The sequence below is a fragment of the Dicentrarchus labrax genome, unplaced genomic scaffold (genome assembly GCF_905237075.1).
Source record: "Dicentrarchus labrax unplaced genomic scaffold, dlabrax2021, whole genome shotgun sequence".
NCBI lineage: Eukaryota > Metazoa > Chordata > Actinopteri > Moronidae > Dicentrarchus > Dicentrarchus labrax.
The window spans coordinates 10467522-10487844 of NW_026136703.1; the positions used below are offsets into that span (position 1 = coordinate 10467522).

General features: G+C 42.3%; 2 protein-coding genes across 5 annotated transcripts in view; one reads left to right on the forward strand and one right to left on the reverse strand.

The window, feature by feature from the left end:
- akt1 (v-akt murine thymoma viral oncogene homolog 1) overlaps positions 1-5638 on the reverse strand; it is a 31167-nt gene extending 25529 nt beyond the window's left edge. Inside the window, exons 1-2 of one of the 3 annotated variants that reach the window (XM_051386473.1) lie at positions 5465-5638; positions 317-502 (exon numbers count right to left, since the gene is read on the reverse strand). In XM_051386473.1, coding sequence (XP_051242433.1) covers positions 317-362 — 46 coding nt within the window. In that variant the 5' untranslated portion in view covers positions 363-502; positions 5465-5638. Of the gene's footprint in view, positions 1-316; positions 503-3416; positions 3480-5407 lie in introns of those variants that run through there. The other 2 variants (XM_051386474.1, XM_051386480.1) reach the window with 2 other exon arrangements.
- Positions 5639-11316: 5678 nt separating this feature from the next.
- Positions 11317-18634, forward strand: zbtb42 (zinc finger and BTB domain containing 42). 2 transcript variants are annotated; one of them, XM_051386430.1, is made up of 2 exons: positions 11317-11511; positions 12827-18634. In XM_051386430.1, the coding sequence occupies exon 2, from the start codon at positions 12841-12843 to the stop codon at positions 14434-14436; it is 1596 nt and encodes a 531-aa protein (XP_051242390.1). In that variant the 5' UTR covers positions 11317-11511; positions 12827-12840; the 3' UTR covers positions 14437-18634. The 2 variants fall into 2 exon arrangements, with proteins under 2 accessions (XP_051242390.1, XP_051242382.1); XM_051386422.1 differs by lacking the exon at positions 11317-11511 and adding an exon at positions 11631-12475.
- Positions 18635-20323: the final 1689 nt, after the last annotated feature.

Sequence of the window (20323 nt, forward strand, 5' to 3'; positions counted from 1 at the left end):
ATAATGCATCTTACTAAAAAATATTTATATTTTAGGGTCTTTGCATATTTTGTGTTCTTGGCCAGCATGGTCAACTCACAAGTTTACACAGTTGGGGTTTCCAGTACATGAGGTGATGACTATACTACATCTTGACTGAATTGTAAAAAATAAACAAAAGGAGAAACCATAGCACATAAATAATGAGTTGCATACAGTATTTGTCTTATTTCACTTTGGTTTCAAGCACAGCAAAGTGCAGTTACATTCCAAACAATCACACATTAAACTCATTACGGATCAAACTATGTAGTAAAAACGTTATCTATGCATTTACCTCTTTTATGCAGCCATCCCTCCTTGACAATCACCACATTGGTCATGTTGGTGGGCAGGGTGGAGGATCCAGGTTTCCCACAGGGAGAGACACAGCTTTGTTTCCCAAGTTTCCTTCACTCAGCCCTGTGCAGGAGCCTGGAGACGGGGTCCTGGGGTTTACAGCCGCCTTCTCAATGGTGGTTACCTATTAGTTGGAAAAGAGTAAAAATTAGCCCCATATTGAGGTGGAAGATTTTTTTCCACTTGTCTGAATATTAACCCTCAGGTCAACATTGTAGAAGAGAGGCAGTGGATTTGAGCTTTATGGCCCAGTTAGTGGAGGATATGCTAAAACCACAGTTCAGTCCCTTTCACATGTGGAACCTGCAACATTGCAAGGTTCAAATATCTGTGTAAGGCCGTGGTTTTTGGCATTCACAACGAAGTCTCCCCGTATTGGAAAATTCCATGCTGTTCACACACACGGCACAACCATTCCTGGGTTTTTTTCTGCACATGACCAGAACAAAGAATTTTGAAAATGATTTTGCAGTTGCATGGCTGCTTATCGTAATGGTTTAGCCAGCAGTATATTTTGGATCTTATTTGTTTATCCTATGCATCATGATGTGTCATTTTGCTAGTTTTTCATACTGTTAGTAGGTAGCAACAGAGTTAAACATTTGAGGGGTTTTGTTAAGCGGTTTGATGAGCATTATGTTTTTGTTTGTGTTGAGCATTGTGTAGAATGTGAGTTTCTGAGGGGGGATGGCAGGGACTATTATTGACTAAAACATGGACTGGACTGGATGATGAACTTAAAGGGCCTGAACACAAAGTTATTTTTCAATCTCTATGTTCTGAACAGAGCCTTCCCTCGGGTGCTCCAATGCATACCACAGTGAAGTTAAACTTGAACGTGGAAAGTACTATCACAATTTCTTTGAAACAATATTAGACACTGATAATTAAATTCACTATATTACATTATTTATGACCATTCTGAACTTTTATCACAGAAAAAACACGAAGACTGCAGGAATGACCAGGTACATTTTCACAGCTCCTATTACTTCAAATTTATTCATTTATATTATTTTGTTACACTTTTATACTAAAGCAGGAATGCAAAAAAATTTTATTCTTTTCATAAATCTGAAAGCCCCTTTAATCCAACCACAAATTATTTGCTTCACACAAAATAAATATATACTAAATACATGAATGATAAATATTGTGCTGGAGATCATGTGGGATGATCAAAAGCCCCAAAACTGCTACTAAATGGACTTTGAGATGAGACTGTTTTATTTACTGTAAAATTATCATGTTGACTTTACACCACCTGATCAAAATATTCAGTGGCTACAGAAAAAAGTTTTTTTCACCACAACTCCATGACAACTAGGCAAACCCCATCTGCTGATGAAGATCATGTGATATGATTGAAAGTTTCAGGAGAGCAACTAAAATGAGCCTCAGGGTGAGATTGTTTTTGTTAACAAAATAAATATGTTGTGAAGTGAAGGCACATTGTTTACTGCAAGGGTAAACAGAACACAGATAACGTGTGTGAACTGTATCTGTGGGTGTTACTGTTTTTATTCACACCTGACCTGTGGCGGAAGCATTACGCCAAACTGCCAGCGTCATGTTTACAGAACAACAACCTATTCACACATGAAACAGAAATTAAACAAACTGCGGTCACATTTACATAGTGCGTCAGTAAATTGTTGCATAAAAACTAAATATACGTAGTTAAAGCAAAAAGTCTTACCGACAGTCATCTGATCAAAAAGGGTTTGAATTCCATCAAAGGCTTATTGGCTATTTATCAATGGCACATACTAAAAAAAACCTGCAGGCTATCACAACAAAAACATTTGACCTTTTGATTCATTCAGTGCTTCTTTGTGATATAAAAGATATCTTTGAATGCAGGGCAGAAGCAAAAGAATAATCAATTGCCAATGCTTGTTCACACAAATTGCACCAGGCAATCTCTGACCGTCGACTAAAATCAATTTGCCTGCTGCTGCTCTATCAGAGTAAGGCCATCAAAAGAGAGCTCTGTTTGAGTGGCCCCATCCAGCTTACTGGTGGGGACAACAACAGGAAGTGGATGTGACTATTGACAGACTACGAGTCATATCAGTACAGCCCCAGGCTCAAATACATCTGTCAGTGAATGTGCGATCAACACGCCTTTTACTGCCATTCTGCTCACACCCATCAATGAGCAGAAGTGAGTTTATGAAAGCGCAGTTTATTTTTGCTCAGTGTTTTTGTTTATTGCTTGGGGTTGTGGTGCTTATGTCACACAGTCGATGTTGGAAGGATCTTGGAGAGGGATTTGAAAAAGCACACTGAGTGCTATTCAAACTAGGGATCACACAAACCGTTGGATCCCTTCAGCATCTTAGTGTGTACTCTGTGTGACACAGGCACGCACACATTATATACACATTGGGATACATCACACAAACAAACTTGAGCGCACACACCACAGCCAAGAAAGCAACACATGCACAAGACCGGCTCTGGAGCCACAACAGAGTGCTGCTGTTTTAATGGGAGCGACCTGTTGCTACTGCGGCCTGTGTGGAAAAGCTGGGCTGCTGCCAGCGCTGCAGCCAGCAGCCACTGAATGAACCCAGTACCCTGACAGTCAGTCACATGGTCCTCAGGCCTCTAGGCCACTGCCTGCCTGCCTGCCTGCCTGCCTGCCTGCCTGCCTGCCTGCCTGCCTGCCTGCCTGCCTGCCTGCCCTGCTGTCAGCGGAGCTTTCAATCATTCATCTTTCTGGCTCCAGCTCAGGGGGCCACCCATTCAATGAAAATCAGTGTCATGCAGCAAAGATGCCACACACTGAGCCCGACACTGGGACACAGAGGACAGTACCATGTGTTTATGGCAGGAAGCAGAAAATCAGGCCGACATCACCACACTAACTTCCTTTATCTCAGATCGATAGATACAAGTCTGTTTTTGCTCTATTTTCTGCTGCTGCTTGGGTAAACAAGAGAGTCAGCAGCTGGTTTACAGTTACAAAGACAGAACATTACACCCAAATATTTGAAACGATTAAACGAAATGCGAATATCAAATATGCTCACCTGTTGCTGGAAAACAGTCTCTGAAGCTACACTTGGTCTGTGTTCAAATGCCACAATGGAACCAGTGCTAGTGTGATCTACTACACAGTGCCAAGTTCCTCTTTCAAGTTCCCTGACAACACATCACTAATGATAAGAATATTGTGGGTAGGTGCAGCTGAATACCAAACCACAGCTACTGTAACCTTCACAGCTAAGTAGACCCAGTGCTTTAATCTTGTAATGACATGGACGCTAACCCCTATATGTTAATGTATTCATTCTCATGCTGTTCAGACAAGCCAGGAACTAAATTAAGGATAGATCACAAAGTTGGACTCAAATATATACCAAGCACAACACACTCATTCTGTCCTTAAAAGGGGAACTGGATAACACACAGAGGACCTCAGAGTCTCTTTGGTTTGTTGCAAATCAAATTACCTTTTGGTTAGCGTGTGCAACTAGTAAACAAGATGAATGAAACAAGTATTTTAGGCTGCGGTGTTCTCAGTTTTGTGACGCAGACCGAGAAGAGTACCGTCATGTGATGCTGACGGTGGGCTACCATCATTAGCAGCGTATCCTCCCCAGTGATAATACATGTAAACTCCTGTGGCTTAGGCTGGGGGGGGGGTTGGGGCAGGCACAATAAGTCTGCCTGTGTACAGGGACAACAATTTCAAACAACATTCCTCAGATTCTGCATGCAACTGGTGGCACATTTGCGTCAAAGGGGCTGCGAAGGGATTGGGTGGGAGGTGACTGGTATTTTCTAAATAGAACAGGGAGAGCCAAGCAGTCACTGGCTGCATCATTTCGCCAGCTTGTTGCGTCTTCCCCGGGTCACATGCCAAGTCTCCCTGCGTACACACACTGGACAGACGTAGTCTCATGACTGATAAAAACTTTTTGACACTAAAGGCGCTACGGGTACAACATGCCCAGGGACAATGTCCTCTTTCCAGACTGCACATGCATGTGTAAGCCATGGGAAGTAGAGACAAACAGACAGTAACATCAGTAAAGTACATTGAAGCTTTGCATTGTCCTGTAAAACCTGTGCTGCTCAGATGTGCGGCTGACAAACCTTTTCATTTTAACTCCCACCAAGTCTTTACACATCACAGACCCTTCAACAATAAACCTTCTTCACAAAGTTCCTGTAGTTAACAATAATTTAGTTAAATAAAAGCCTAACTATCATCATTGTAGGTGGGATGAGTGAGGACAGTAAAACAGTTACACACATACACTTAGCAACTGTACTGATTACAGGGGGAGGAAAATGAGAAAATAACTCTATTATACCTTTTCTTTATGACCTCCCTGGTGTCCAAACTTTGGACCTACAAAGGCTCGTAGGCCCCATTTTGAGAGCCACCACAGGGTCGAGTCACAACAAAGATGTACCCACTGCATCATTAAATGTGGATGCAACTGTGCTACATAGCAGAGCAGCAACAAGCTAGCAAGGCTAACGACTAAACGTAAAATTATTGTCTGGCAATAAATGTCTCAGTCAAACAAGTAAACAAACGCAGTGGTAAGTCCATAACAATGAATGAGCGGCTCTCTCGTTGAGCTCATTTGTTTTCATTTGCCTGCTGGGCCATAAAGTACAAGCAAAAACAACTTTCTCGTGGAGGTGAACCGTTTAAAGTAACATGACTGCACATATTTTGGCTCGAGGTGCTGTCTCAAAAGTGGTCATTGTCAAAACAAAATAAAAATAAAGATAAAAAATATGAATGGTTAACATCTGAAGAGAGAGTCGCTGTTGTTTGTGGGGGAAAAAACAAAAAAAAACCAAACAAACAACAACAACAACGCGTTGTAATCTACGACAGGACGTTTATTAGCTCTTCGCAGCTAAATAACTTCCACGGCGAAGTGAAGTCAGGAAAGTACCTCATTTCAGGTTTGCATTTAGCGATAGAAAGGATATGGGGCCTAGCAGGGCAGCTTGGGTGAGAATAACCGCATCCCATGTAAGTACAATGGGGACCTACCCTGTCTAGCTGTCGACCTCTTGTAGTTAACCATGCGAAGGAAACGCGGACATTTACCTGGACAGGAATTCAACAATGTGTCCGTCTCATTATAGTGAGCTGTTTCGGCGGTATATTAAGTTGATGAGTCCTTCAACAATCTGGACAAAAGTGCTCTCATTTACTCCGTTTCTTTGCCTTTCTTCCACTACACCTCCCAAACGCGCTGTCTGCAATGCCTCTGTGGCAGCCTGCTCTCCCGGGTCCTAGAGCCGAGCCTGTTTATGAGCCACTCTCATAGGAGGGATACGCTGTCAGCCGTCCCATTGAAAAAATCCTGCAGTGTTGCTATAGAGGCTTATTAAGGGCTGCATGGCCTTGTTGAACTCTTATTCTGCGTTGTTTTATGTGTGCCGGTGGTTTCCAAAAATGAGGCCCCGGGACCTACAGAGGATCCTCAGGCTGTACAATAAGGGCTATCTCTGTTTTTCACTTCCTGGAACAATCACATGAGATAAAGTAGTGACTAGATTGCTTTGTCAGATTCTTCACAATGTGATATAGTAGTTCTGTAGCTTATAATTATTTTTATTATCAATTAATGTGCAGATTACTTTCTTCATTAATTGGTCTCTGAAATGTAAGAAAATAGTGAAAACATTTAAAAAATGCTCATCACAATTTTCCAGGGCCAAAGTTGCAATTTATATTTTGCATTTTATAATATGCAGTTTACTATTTACTAGAAGACAAGTAAATATTCAGGTTTGAGGAGCTTTTGGCTTTAAGTTGATATTTAAATGAATCCACTATTTGATTATACGACAAATCATTTCTGGTCTAGGCTGTAAACAGTCGTTTAATAGGCCTACCCCTTAAAATGATCAAATGTCATGATGATCATTTAAAATGTAAAATGTAATTTAAGAGTGCAATGTAACCATTCCAAGCAGCAAAGTTGCAACTCAAAACTGTACTAAAATATACAGAGTTCACTTTAAATGTTAAATAAAATTCTGTACATTTAAATAAACACATAAATAAACATATCACCACCACAGAAGAGTGTAGAAAGGGGGATTTCCAAAACGTAAAAGATATATCAGCAAGAAAGAAGGTCATACCGTGGCCATTGTTTGGTGAATGTGCATTGTGGAGGCATAATGTCATTTTTACATCTCCTGCCTTCAAATTTGTGTAACCAATTATAAGTATTTACCTTCACATTCAAGTGGCTAAACACCTTTTGTTTGTTAAGAGGAAAAATCTAAACAAAACAAAACCAAAAATCATAAAAATAAAAGATTAAAACTCAAAGTAAAGGATAAAACCATGAAAATAACAAAATAAAAAGTAAATCATTCCATACAAAAGGCAGGCAAAAGACGGCTTCAGAGAGCCAGGAGCAAAAGTTTTTGTCTTTGTTCCCGCACGACCTGGTGCTTAAAAGCATTTAAAACATGTAGCGCTGTATAATCTAATACACTTATATTAAAATCAACTTGAAAAAAGTAACAGGTAACCATTGTAAGCAGTGCAGACATAGTTGTGATTCTGCTGCTTGTCAGCACTCAAGCTGCAGGCTTCCTGTAGTTTTTTTTGGATTATTTTGGAGACACCTGATTGGAGAACATTACAGCACTCAAGTCTGCTGATTTTTTCCCTCTGAGTTGCCGTGAGGAAATGGCCATTGACATTTCCAATAAAAGGCCACGTAAGCCATGAAGTGAAGTTCTGAATCAAACATAACATTTAAGATTTCTTACTTTGAGGCCACTGGTAAATCCTACTACATACAGTTTTATAACTAGTATCTTTTTTTGGGCACTTTAGCACATCAGTTCCATCTTGGCTGAGATGTAAACAAGTCTTCATCACTTCTACTGAACCTGCATGATCCATCTCTGTGATAAATAAGCAAACTTCATTCCACTGAGGAAGACTATGATACAGTTAAAGGCTAAGGGTTAGTAAGTTGAGCTTAAGCTGGCATTGTTTTATCATTATTTCCAGGATCAAGAAGGAGGTCACATGCTTAATATGTCCTAAACGCCACTAGGTGTATCAACTGGTATTGCAGCAAGATAAAGTTATACAACATCGATACGACAGCTATGACAGAACGTATGTGTCCTGATGAACCTACAGAAGGGAAATGTAAAAGCATTAATATTTTTCTGTGAGGTTACATCAGATTATAAACCTGCTTGTTATACCAGATCATTTTCTTATTTAGACAGTCATTTAAAAACTTGCTGGAGACGGAGGAGTTAAACCAGTTTAGGACAAGTACAGACAGGCCAGCTCAGTCAGACTTAAAAGAAGTCAGGCATCCTCGGTTTAAAATGCATCCCTTAGATGACTTGGTCTACTTGGCCCAAGTGTCTAATATATTTTTCAATGTCTGTCCTTCACATTAAATGTTTCAATGACATTTCTATTATATTCCTATAACCTTTCAGTTATATTTGTGATCTTTTCACAGTGTACTGTATCTTTTTTTTTTGCACAGCATAGTCTTCTTTAGCAGCTTTGCTACGAGTGTGGTGAAATATGTATGATATAAAAATGCAAGACAATGATTTTGAAAGGTTGTGCAACAATTGAAAAATGATGTTTCAAGAACAGGATAGCAGGGACAGCTGCCAGTGTTCCCTCCGTGATGAAAAACTTATCGGCCTCTGCCCTCTTTCTCTCAGCCTCCTCTGTTGTCATTTCCCCTCTTTGTCACTTACACTGTAATGTGTTCCTCACTGCTACTATGTGTCAGCCTTGCCAAGCTGTTCCTGTCATACAAACAGAGCAGAGTGAGGGTATCCCATATTTTCTGCTGTTGTTATTCAGTGGTGCCCTCTTCCTCCACCTCCACCTCCACCTCCTCCTTCTCGCTGTCTCTGGTCCAGTGATGGGAATGCCTACCCTGTTGTTTTGCAGGTTCAAAGCAAAAGTAACAAGATCAAAGAGTCAAAGTGAGTTAATAATGTCTTTCCTGTCCTGATCTCTTTTTTTGTCTGCTTGCAGGGTCTGTTCAGAATATAACAAACAGAAGAGAACAGAACTTAATGGGCTGTTGAAGGAGAATAGATAACATGTGGTAGCAACAATTAGACACAGAAGGGCAGGAGGGCCGTAATAGGGAGGAAGTGGTGGGGGGTCTGACCAATACAGTATCTCCCGGCAACTGCAGTGCAATGTTGCTTCAACTGTCACATTATTTTCCAGGATGTATTATCCACCTGTTATGCAGCTTTGCCTACAGAAACAAGGATTTAATGTTGGATGCACAGAGAGTTTGTTGAATTGTTTCAAAGATTTCCCAGCTTGTTGTCCTCTAAGTTTAACAGTCAAGATAATTCAATTTTATTTACATATACAAATCTTTACAATCTGCTATCTTCTATGCTTTTAGACCCTTTTAGAATTAATAAAAGAGAAATAAAAACATTAAACAGGAGAATACAAACAGAAGGAGGAGGTACACTTACATAAAAATAACAATAAATAAGTATACAAATTATACAGACTGTACAGTGGAGTCTAATGTCAAATACAGTGTTATTTAGTTGAGTCCAACAGTTCAAATATGAAGCATAAATGGGGTGTGCAACTGTATGAGTACAAAGCAGTACCATACAGTATGGCATTGTGAAAAAGAGTATAAAAGACAAAACCAAAACCAAGGACAAATACAGAGGGATACTTATTTTATTTAACTAAACTATGACTAAAAAATAAAATATATATAAAAGCTATCTTGTTGAAGATTAAACCACTGACTGTCAGTCATTATAACCACATACTGTGTAGCCAAACATTATTCAAACTCACAAAACTTTATTTTAAATTCTTTTGAAGATCCAAAGCTTTTCATTTGTGAAAAAAGTGTTTAAAATTGTGCTCACAACATCGAGGATATTTCCTTGGAGAAATAAGAGCGAGAGCAAGCTGATAAACAATACACAATGCAGATTATTTCCAACACAAAGCAGCTTAAAAGAAGTTAAAAATGGAAGAGCCGTATTTTAAAAGGTTTTAAGATTACTTTTAGGATGCATTATAAGCATCCTCAGACTGACATCTACAGCACAACTCAAGCCCACCCCCATGGTGAGACTTTGGTCCAGTTGAGGAGAGCGATGTGGTTCAACTGTGGCTGGATGGCTGGCTGGTTGGCCGGTCAGGCTACACTGGAATGCGGGGTCTTTTGTTTGTCTGAGAGAGGAGTGGGTCAGGGGGAGAATGCCATTGATGATTGCAGAGAGGAAGAAAGAACCTCCAGGAAGTGTTCTCTCTCTCTCCCCCCGCTCCCCCACTCTCCCACTCCCATTCTCTCTCCCTCTCCCTGTCTCTCTTTCTCTATCTTTTTTTCTGTGTGTGAGAACCTTCACCGTGCCGAGCCTCTCTCTCTGAGGCCGCGGTCCCCAGGCACAACCACTGCTTTGTCTTGCCCTGTGAACACACACCCCTCCTCTCCTGGGTGCCTACATTTGCCAGGGCCAGGGAAACACAGAGCCACTGCTCCTATTCTTATCCACATCGCTGCTCCTGCATGGATGGTGTGTGTGTGTGTGTGTGTGTGTCAGTGCTGAATGGTAAATTGTTTTTCACGTGGGACACACACATCTGATGCCTCAGTATAAACATTTAGTTTACTGGTGTTTTGTCAAAAGTGAGAAGTTATTCAGTACCAATTATGCTCTTTGACCAAATAAAGAGAGTTCTTATTTGGGGAGCATGACACTGTCTTGCCTATATGATCATCTGGACATGACCAGAGTGCAGATATCCACCCTCTGTAACAGTAACAGCCAGACTAAAAATGGAATAAAGCAGTAAGTGGATAAGAATCTAGCTGGTGGCCCCTTTCGACCAGTGGCTGCCGCCTCCCGTCACATTGCTCATTCCCCTCTGTGTCAGAAGGCTACGAGGAGCTGCAAATGGCCCTTTCAAAACACACGGCAGCTGGAACACAGGGCAAAGGTGACCGAAGCAGTTGGGGGAGCACAGGGAGGGACAGGAGGAGGAGGAGGGGGAGGAGAGAGGGGGGCACGAGATGAGCAGCTGCAACCTCAAGCCCCTTGTTCCTCCTCTGTGCCACCATCTCTAGCTTTAACAATTACAGAACAGACTCCGGAGACTTTTTTTTTTATCCTTTTTCCTTTTTTGAGAGTGCCTGAACAAATTTGTGACTTTTTTTTCCTCCAAACTTGGTCCACATAAATCAGCACAACTCCTGTCTTAAGACAATTTAGGCCAAATAAATCACAGCCAGGAGCTGGTGTGGTCTGGGAAAACAAAGGCACTGAGTGGTGTGGTGCCAGCAGGGAATTCCACAACCCAAAGCAGGATTAGAGAGAACAGCCCTTAAAAGTTCCCAATAGTGCACCGACCCTCCAAATCACAAAGCATGATTTATAATTCTTTGTATTCGTTCGGATACTTTCACAGATAGCTGATACAATTCTGTGTGAACAAAAAGTGTTTCTTTCATCCACAGCAGACATAAAAAAAACACAGACAGGCAACATTTTTGGCAAGCTTGCAAATCAAATTTACATTCTTGATTTGAACTTTTTAAATCCCATTATCTTCAAACAGGTCTGGGTGCAAAAGCAAATAGCACACAGGATGTGTTTCTTCAATCAATTAACGCAGTTAAACTGGCGACTTTAATGATTAGAATATTTACTTGAAGCAATATCTTACAAAAAATGTTTTTTGTCTAAAACTCTTTGTGTTGTCGGTCATAAATGGCTCTCTATGATCGTCTATTCCCTCACTTTACCACACTTCAGGATTTATACCACTGAAAGCCCCCCCACCCCCCCACTCATGGGACAGGTGTTTTAATAAGACAGCCAATTGATGTTCCCAGTGTACTCTGCTACTTGCTGCCGCTGTGTGAATTCACGGAGTAGTACAGAACTTATTGTGGCCGCGCGTTATCGCGAGACTTGTGCCATTATCAACCTGCTTGACACACAGCAGCGCTGAGTGCAGCCTGCCTTGCCAGGGTCGGACTGGAAGCTCAAGAAACGACAAGGAGAAGCGAACATCTGGCCGCACATCATGAAAGGACATCGGGGCTTCTAGGAGAGAACACGACGAGCTGGGCGGAAATAAATGTGAGTACGGTGTTTTGGTGCTTTGGATCGAGAGGGGGGAAAGCGAAAGTTAAAAGAGTGTCCCCTCGCCGCTTCGTTCAGCGCAGTTGGCTTTGCTGCGAGTTCCTCTGCTGTTTAAAAGGCTCCCAGCAATGCGTTTCCCAACACGGACATGGAGCTCGGTTTACTGCGCCTCGGGCTCTCCTGTCTCCTACTTCCACTTTTCTTTGCGCGCAAAATCCTACTTATTGCACATCGTTCTCGGTGGCATCCAACTTTAATGTACAATTCACTTGAGTTTTTTTTTTTTTTTTTGGAACATCTGCCCTTTTTTCTATTTTGAATCAACCCCCTTAAACACACATCTCCCAGTTGTGCGTTTGCGCCTCACGAGTGCGTAAATTTTTTTTTTTAAAAAAGGCGTTTTATTCTCATCCGCGGTTGTTGGCTGGAGTTTTTTTTATTCTTTTTGTGATGATAAATTGGATAAATTAAAAGAGTTGGAAACGCCGTGTAATCTCGTGACACTTATAAACCCACGCCGTCTCTCTCTCTTTTTAAACAAGTTGTGTGTGTGTCTTGTTTGGACTGCGTAGCCCAGAGTTAACATATGGCATAAAGGGGAGCACAGCTGGAGGTAGCGTTTCCATTGCGGTGATGTCAGAGCAGCTGACTCCACAGCTTGCAGTGTAATTAGCAAACAGAGCACCAGTTTACTCACTCTGCACTGCTCTTATTTTTTCACGTTAGTCTCCTTCCCCCCTTCCGATGGACCAGCGGTTTCAGTCCCAGTCCCACTTGCGTGTTCTGTAAACACCTCCGTTTTTCGCGTACGTTTGGTAACGAGCCGGTGCGTCACTTTTTTGTGTGTGCGTGTGTGTGTGCGCAAATTTTTGTAGCCCCCGAGAAGTAGAGTGACTACTACAAACCGGGCTACTTCTGTGGATAATTTGGAGAGTGGATCCGCTTACACCGGGATACATGGGTAGGGGAGCGCAGTGTAGCGTATCCTGCACCACTGGACACAATGTAGGATTTATGTTCTCAAGTTGGATAAAGTTATTGATGTAGAGCTTTGGGTCCTACTTTAAAAAAAAATTCTTTCTGAATCAAGTTTTTTAAAATTGGGAATGATTTTATAAAGTGTTTAAGATCTTTTGTGTTCGCTCATACTTTCATAAATCATCTGCATTACTTGGCTCAAGTTATTCCTCACATTCTCTCCGCTTTTTGGTGACTTGCTGTTTGCCTCTGATACGTGACGGCGGCTCCGCTGTGCCCTCTTAAATGGCTTCATTTCGTTTATCCAGTATCCTGTTTTTCCTGTTTTCACCAGGTTATGAAGGAAGAATGGAGTTCCCGGACCATAGCCGCCAGTTGCTGCAGTGTCTGAGTCAGCAGCGTCACCAAGGTTTCCTCTGTGACTGCACTGTTCTTGTCGGGGAGGCTCGATTCAAAGCGCACAGAGCCGTGCTGGCCTCCTGCAGCATGTACTTCCATCTCTTCTACAGGGACCAGCTGGACAAAAGGGACGTTGTGCATCTCAACAGTGACATTGTGACAGCCCCGGCTTTCAGTCTGCTCCTTGAATTTATGTATGAGGGGAAGTTGGAATTCAGTACTCTCCCAGTGGAGGATGTCCTGGCAGCAGCCAGTTACCTCCACATGTATGATATAGTGAAAGTGTGTAAGGGCAAGCTTAAAGATAAAGAACTCTCCTCTCTGGATGAAAAGATGAGTGAGGGTTTGGGACTCAGCTGCCTGGACAGGGAAAATTCCTCGGACAGCGAGCTGCACAGTAAGCAGCTCATCCGGCGACAGCCCCAGACACAGTCTCAGGGGTTACACAGGGCCCCCCCGGCGGAAGAGTTTGACATGAACAACAGCGAAGTCAGGCTGGCTGTCACAGATTGTGATAGGTCTACGCAGAGCAGGCAGAAGGCAAACGGTCACTCTGGCAGGTCCCCGGACCTTGTAGGTGTCAATTATGTGTCAGCAGAGGCCGAGCCCTGCGTCCAAACAGCTGGAAAAACAAAAGCTGATGTCAGTAGTTCCACCGTATCGCTGTCCCAGAGGTCCCGGGCTTCAGATGACATGGACTGTGCACTGGATTTGTCTTTCAAGCCTCTGTCTAGCAGAGATCCCTTACACCCCTCCTACGTCTCGGGACAGCTGGCCCTCGACAGCCAGCAGCAGGGCACTGAGCCACTTGTTAAAGACGAACACGACTTGCTGTCAGAGCAGGAGGACAGTGAGCCGATGAGCCCTGAGAGCCAGCGCTTTGGGAATAGTGCCAGGAGCTCAGTGGTGACAGGGTTCGCTGCCCTCTTCCCAGGCAACAACGGCTCCACAGCCGCCCTGCTCTCCCAGGAGGAGGACCTGATGGACGAGGAGGGGGAGGCCTGCAGAGGGAGGGAGGGCGCCCCAGGCAGGGAGGTAGAGGAGAGGAGGGGTAGGCTGCTCAGGGACAGCGAGGAGGAGGAGGAGGACGACTTGGCCTCTTCAGACATCTCCACCTCCAGCGGGGTGCTCCTGCCCCCGGGGCAACAGGTGTGCGTGTGCCCACTCTGCAGTAAAGTCTTCCCCAGCCCGCATGTGCTGCAACTGCACCTCAGCTCACACTTCCGGGAGAAGGACGGCGCCCGCTCCAAGTTGTCCCCCGACGGCTCGGTCCCCACCTGCATGCAGTGCAACAAGACCTTCTCCTGCATGTATACCCTTAAGCGCCACGAGCGCACACATTCGGGCGAGAAGCCATATACCTGTGGCCAGTGTGGCAAGAGCTTCCAGTACTCCCATAACTTGAGTCGGCACGCTGTAGTTCACACACGTGAGAAGCCTCACGCTTGTAAGTGGTGTGAACGGCGCTTCACTCAGTCTGGGGACCTCTACCGCCACATCAGGAAGTTTCACTGTGGCCTTGTCAAGACTCTCGCCATTGGATAAAACCCCTCTCAGCAGTGCCATGACATGAGACAGAATGTCTTTTCATATACTGAATACTACTACTGAACAATTTTCCCATTAGTATACACATGTTGGCAGTTTGTTGGAGACATATCTTTTGGATTCTACCCCATGTGGCATTTCTCAAGTTAAAGATGTAGCAACTTTAAAAAAAAAACTGGAGCTGTTTCCTGAGCAGGACTGTGTCATAGGCATACATGGTGGTCAGTGGCAGGCAGTTGAAGGTGCACAGGCCGTTAGGATAAACATGGGTGCTGTGAAACTCGAGCTGGATCTGTGTCGATGAAGGTGAACAAATCAGATGATGCACTTGTTTTTTTCTGCCATGTTCTCTGTCAATCTGTTGAGTTTATTCGAGGAGTATATTTGCTGAAAGCATCCTGTGTTCATACCTTTTTGGGCAAATGGGTGATAGCTAATGCTAACACATGTTAATACAATCGTCAGAGTGAGTGAAACTTTATTTGTGCACATGGGAGATCAGAACCGTCCGTGAGTAGCAATATAAGATTAAGATTTTTTTTAACTCCTACATTATTATTATTATTATTATGATTATTATGATTATTATTATTATTATTATTATTATTATTTATTTTTGGAGATTTGTTAGTCTTTAACAAGTAAACTATCATAAGGCAGCAAAACTAATGAAGTCTGACTACTGGAAGTGTAATTATTTTTTTTCATGGAAGTAGAATTTTTGTTTGGTTGAAATGAAGAGTTGGTTACAGTTTTATGTTGTTTATATCAAGAGGCCGGTAGACCATATCACCATGTTTTTTTTTTTTTTTGCCTTGGGAAGAGCTCTTTAGTTGCTAACATGAGTGAGCACATATTGATGGAATGGTCTTCTAACTGCTACTTAAAAATAAGTTGTATAATCAGAGGAGGTAGTTAAAGCTAATGCCTGTAACACTGGTGCCTACTGAAATTCTTAACACTTCACCTCGTGTACTTACTTATACAAGAATGAGATCATATTGCCATGCCTTCTTGTCAAATTCAGTTTTCAGGCCTTTTTTAAAAATCTGGATTACACTCCACATACCAGGTGATAACAGAGGTAATGGTCTACTCTGGAATGCCAATTGATCCATGAGTGTCCTTAATTAAAACATTTACAAGAATGTAATAAAAGTATGTAAATCAAGCTCTTGTCAATTAAATGTTTATTGACTCGTTTGGGTTAAAAGCAGATTGTAAATTACCTTGTTATTTCCTGGTATGGCGTAAAGGGTACACTGACACTGGTGTTTAGGTCAGACCCTCAGCAGGCAGGGAGGGGGACGGAGGGAGACAGGTGGATATTCATTACTTTGTCAGTGTCCGTTGTTAGCGTTGTTTGTTCATCGAAGCTCCACGTGCCATTCAGCCGAATCTACTGACTTTTCTTTCTTTGAATTAACCTTTTTTTCCACATTATGTGTTTTTAAGTTACTACTGATGAAGTTGGAGCCTTTAGTGATGCTGTCCTTGAAAGAATCTTTGGGCAGGGAAATGGATATCTACTGTCGGTTCGCATAGATGCTATATGGATTCTCAACAAGGGCACTGGCACTAAACGTTTGTGATATTTGTCTAATCTGTCCTGAGAAGACTTGATCAGAATTTATTTATTAGTTTGACTTGGTTCAGGGTTTACTGTAGGTGTAGTCCTTATTTCTATAAGCTTGAGAGACATTGCGTCTTGCCTAGCGATCTTGGTACTCATTAACTGGTATTGGGGCTGTCTGTTCATTTTCTCTGTGCAAATCGAGTTACTGTAATTGTATTTTAATATACCGTGTAGAAATCTCTACGGAGTATTCAAGATTTGTCACATGGAACATAGAGAAGCACTTGTTTTAGAATGCATATAGTTTCAACACTATTGTCTAGGCTGCTATTTCTTACTATATGTATATTTAATGTAAATATATATTCTATTTATCAAACTGTTTGTTTTTCCGTGTTACAACCCATGTAAGGTGGAAAGAGAGTCAGGTGTCTTATTAAGGCTGCGGTCTCTTAAAGTGTCACGTCTTCCCAAGGGAGTTTGGTTCCTTTTCCATATTCAATTGGACTCACTACAAATCAGAACAGTTAATACCTCTCTGAGTGCTGTTCTGCCACAGGAGACAGTTGTTCACAAGCAAAGCCACAGTGATACGCCATTGGCTACCTATAGAAAATGAGACAATACATGCATTGTTCCCCCCCACACCAAATCCCAGGTAGTTCTCAAGGGATCATTGTGTATCTCCCTCCTAGCTGTGGGGAGGAAAGGCAGCGCAAGTCTCTCTTTGCACTTTTCTGTATTGAATGGAGCCTCTGGAATGTGAGAAATGTATTTAGCAAAGGGAGACCAAGGACACTGTAAACAGGTGTATTGTTTGGAGGCATCAAAGAACAGCCCCCCCAATCCCAGTATGCAGTAGATAAATGCTTCATTGTTCCTCTACGTGAAGGAGATACCATGGTGATTTGATTGCACATCTGTCAAGAGAATATCAGAATAATCCGAGTATTGTTTTCCAAGTGCTTGATTTAGAAAGATTGTCGAGATTGACAGTAATGTGTTTGGCAACTGTGACGATAGAGGTCAGATGTACGTGCTGACCACCTGTCCATTTCAGCATAGACACCCTTTTAGGTGTTTTTATTTTTTCTCTTCTATGTTTATCACCAAGACTTCTTTCAGGACACAGAAATGAATTCACATGTGATTTCTCAGCATTTGCAGTGGCTTTGTCACCATTTTGTAAACGTCAGAGCCCGAGTTGAGAAGGAATCAAACCATTTCTCTCAGAATTACTGCAATCTGTTCTCATTCTCCTCTCTGTCCCGCAGTTAGCGACAGGGCTCGAGTGATCTGAAGGCTTGTGTGTAATTTTACAAGAAATGTTATTTGGCTCCCTGTTTACTTGCACAAACGCTCCTGTTGTTTGCATGCCTTGAGAGTTAATCACTTCGGTTAGTTGTCAGAACAATAGGTATATTTCAGATGTTGCGTAGTATTAATAATGTATATTTCAATCAGAACACACAGGAATGTAGATTTGGTCACCGTTTCAGTTTTCTAAAGGAACACTTCTTATGTGGTGCAAATAAAATTGCTTGATTCTCTTATGTACATGTGTACAGAGGTAGGAAAACTAACAATATGTGAAGAATTGTTTCTTTTTATTGTTTGCAGTCTTTATTTATACCTCCAGGATGATCACCAAATGTGCCTTCTAGACACACAAATAGGTGTTGCATCTGGAGAAGCCCTTTTTCTATATTGTACATTTTGCCCTTGACTGCGGTGGTAAAGTTCACATCACAACAGTGGCCCGCTGAAGTCGCAACTGTTGTTCCTGTTTTTTTTTTTTTTTTTATTGAATCAAACATGTTAAATCAGACAAACTAAAAGTTTAAAGTCCATTTATTTTTGCTGCTTTGCAAGAGATTACATTGACGTTTTTTGAGATTTCTTTGACCATTTTTGTTTTATGTGAATAAATCTGTTGTGGACGTGTTCAACTGAAGACAAGCATTTTTATGATTTGGCTTTTAGTAGCCAATACTACTGGGAACTAACAGTACAGTCCTTAGTTAATGTCACTGTTGAATGTGAAACACTGAGATGTTGATTGTTGACTTCTATGGAAACAGCGCTACTCTTGATCGAGGGCTATGTTTGCCTAACTCATGCTGTATGATCTTTCAAGTCTAAAATATGACTTTACTGATACTGGAATTTTGTCCTCTGCAGGTTACAACTGTGAAATTGTGTATAATCATGAGAAATATTTATTATTGCATTTTGCTTCTTGTGCAACATTTGACTGTCTCAGTTTTAATTTGGTAAAAAAAAAAAAAAAAAAAAAGCTTCTAAATGTCGAACGAAAAATCTTTTTAATAGAATTTGTAGAAGTGCCATTAGAATTTAATATAATTTTTTAATAAGAAAGGTATATTTTATAGTAATCAATTGCTTCAGTGTTAGTGGTGTAGAGATTAGAGGACAATCTTTATGCAGAATTGACATTGCTTAGATATTGAGGCAATTTACTTTGATCTATAACTGTATGTGCATTTTCTCTGTTTGCGCTTTTGGAGTGTGCTGGTGTGTGTGTGTGCTGTGGAAATGTGACAATCTTGATTTAGGTCTTTCTTAAGATTATGCATAGAATTAAATGGAACAACTTTCTCTCTTTGTGTGGATTTTCATTCATTTGCACTGTCACACTAGTTGTCACACCAGTCGATACTTCAATTTCAGACAAAACACTTTTAGCTAGCAGGTTTGAATTTAATAAGAAAGGTAAAAGTAGACTCTGATGCACTAGAGCAACAAAAGAACATTATAGAAGAGTCCTCTTCTGACACACAGCAGTAACAGTCAGCCAGACGGTGTGTGTGGGAAGCACTGCAATGTGTACAGAGACAACAGAATGTGATAATACTGCTGGTCTTACAGGCCCGATCCCTCTGAAACCATAAACTGAGCTCAAGGACGGAGCAGTTTCAAGATGGGCTCCCATTGTTCCTGACCTGTTGCCAATACTAACCAAAGGAGATAAACCTAGGATAACAAAGCTAGTTGACTTAGTTGTGTAATTATTACTAAACTCAACTTGATTATATCTGCTACAGCACACACACACACACATACACATCTATTTGTAAGTAAACAAACACATACCAGATATCTGCCTACTTGAGGAGCCTCATGCCAATTCACTGGACAATTTCAATGGCGAGAACTTTTAATTATTTCCCCGCTGCACCATGAAAGAAATCCAGCTGCTCTGCTACGTGATCCCAATGGGGATGTGCTCGGGTTCCCACCACCCTCCCCCCAATCCCAGCTCACCCATTCTGGGAACTCCATATAGACAAGGGCTGCATCCAACTGCCCCTGCCCCCCATCTATCCTAACCTCCACCCCCATAGCCCCCAAAACCACGGCCCCAAACCTCGGCCTCATCCCACCACTCTATTGTGTGCGTGGGTAGTAGCTCAGCCAGGCTATTGTCTGGCCCGGCTCCCCAGCACGTACTTTATGCACAAACAGACGACACAGCGGCGCTGTGCCTAGCCAGGCAGCTCTGACATAAAGAAAACAATGTCCTCCCAAGATCATTCATAAACACCCTGAACAGCCACAGCCAGCTCACAGTAAATAAGGGCCCTCTGCAATGCTGCGGCCACCTCACACTGTAAACATCCACAGCAGCAGGCCTCAGAGCGCTCGCTGGCACCAACATCTCACATCTGCCTAACGGGATACAGGGCTTTAGACTGCCTGGTGTGTGTATATGTGTGTGCGCGATTCCTATGGACCAAAACCTTCACATGGAAAGTAGAGGCCATGTGATAGGGCTTAGCTGCAGGGTGACGAGCTGGGATATGTGCAATGTAACTCGATGGTGTAATAAAACATTCCTCTCCGAGGCTCAAAGCCCGGCTCATTTGGCCGTGAGTGGTTTTGTGTGTGTGCGTGTGTTTAGAGGTACTTGAGAGAAGTTGAGAGGAAAGTTGTAAGTGTCCACCACCTCAACAAGGCCAGCGGTGGGAGCCCTTGACCTCTGAAGGGACGGACTGCCAGGGACAGCTGGTGTGGCCTGTGTTTATTTATTTATTTCTTTACAAAAGACAGGTGGTCACACTTGAAAAGGGCACACAAACACAGTCACACATGCGCTTGTGTACAGACAATGCTCTCTCACTCTCTCTCTCACACACACACACGCACACACACGTGCACGGGTAGATTTCTTTTTCTCTCTCTCCACATGCTTAAGGTTATCATCCACTTAATTTTGGAGGAGCCATTCTTTTGACTTTCAGAGAATCCAAATAACATTGCACCCAAGAATTAAAAAAAAGAAGCCAA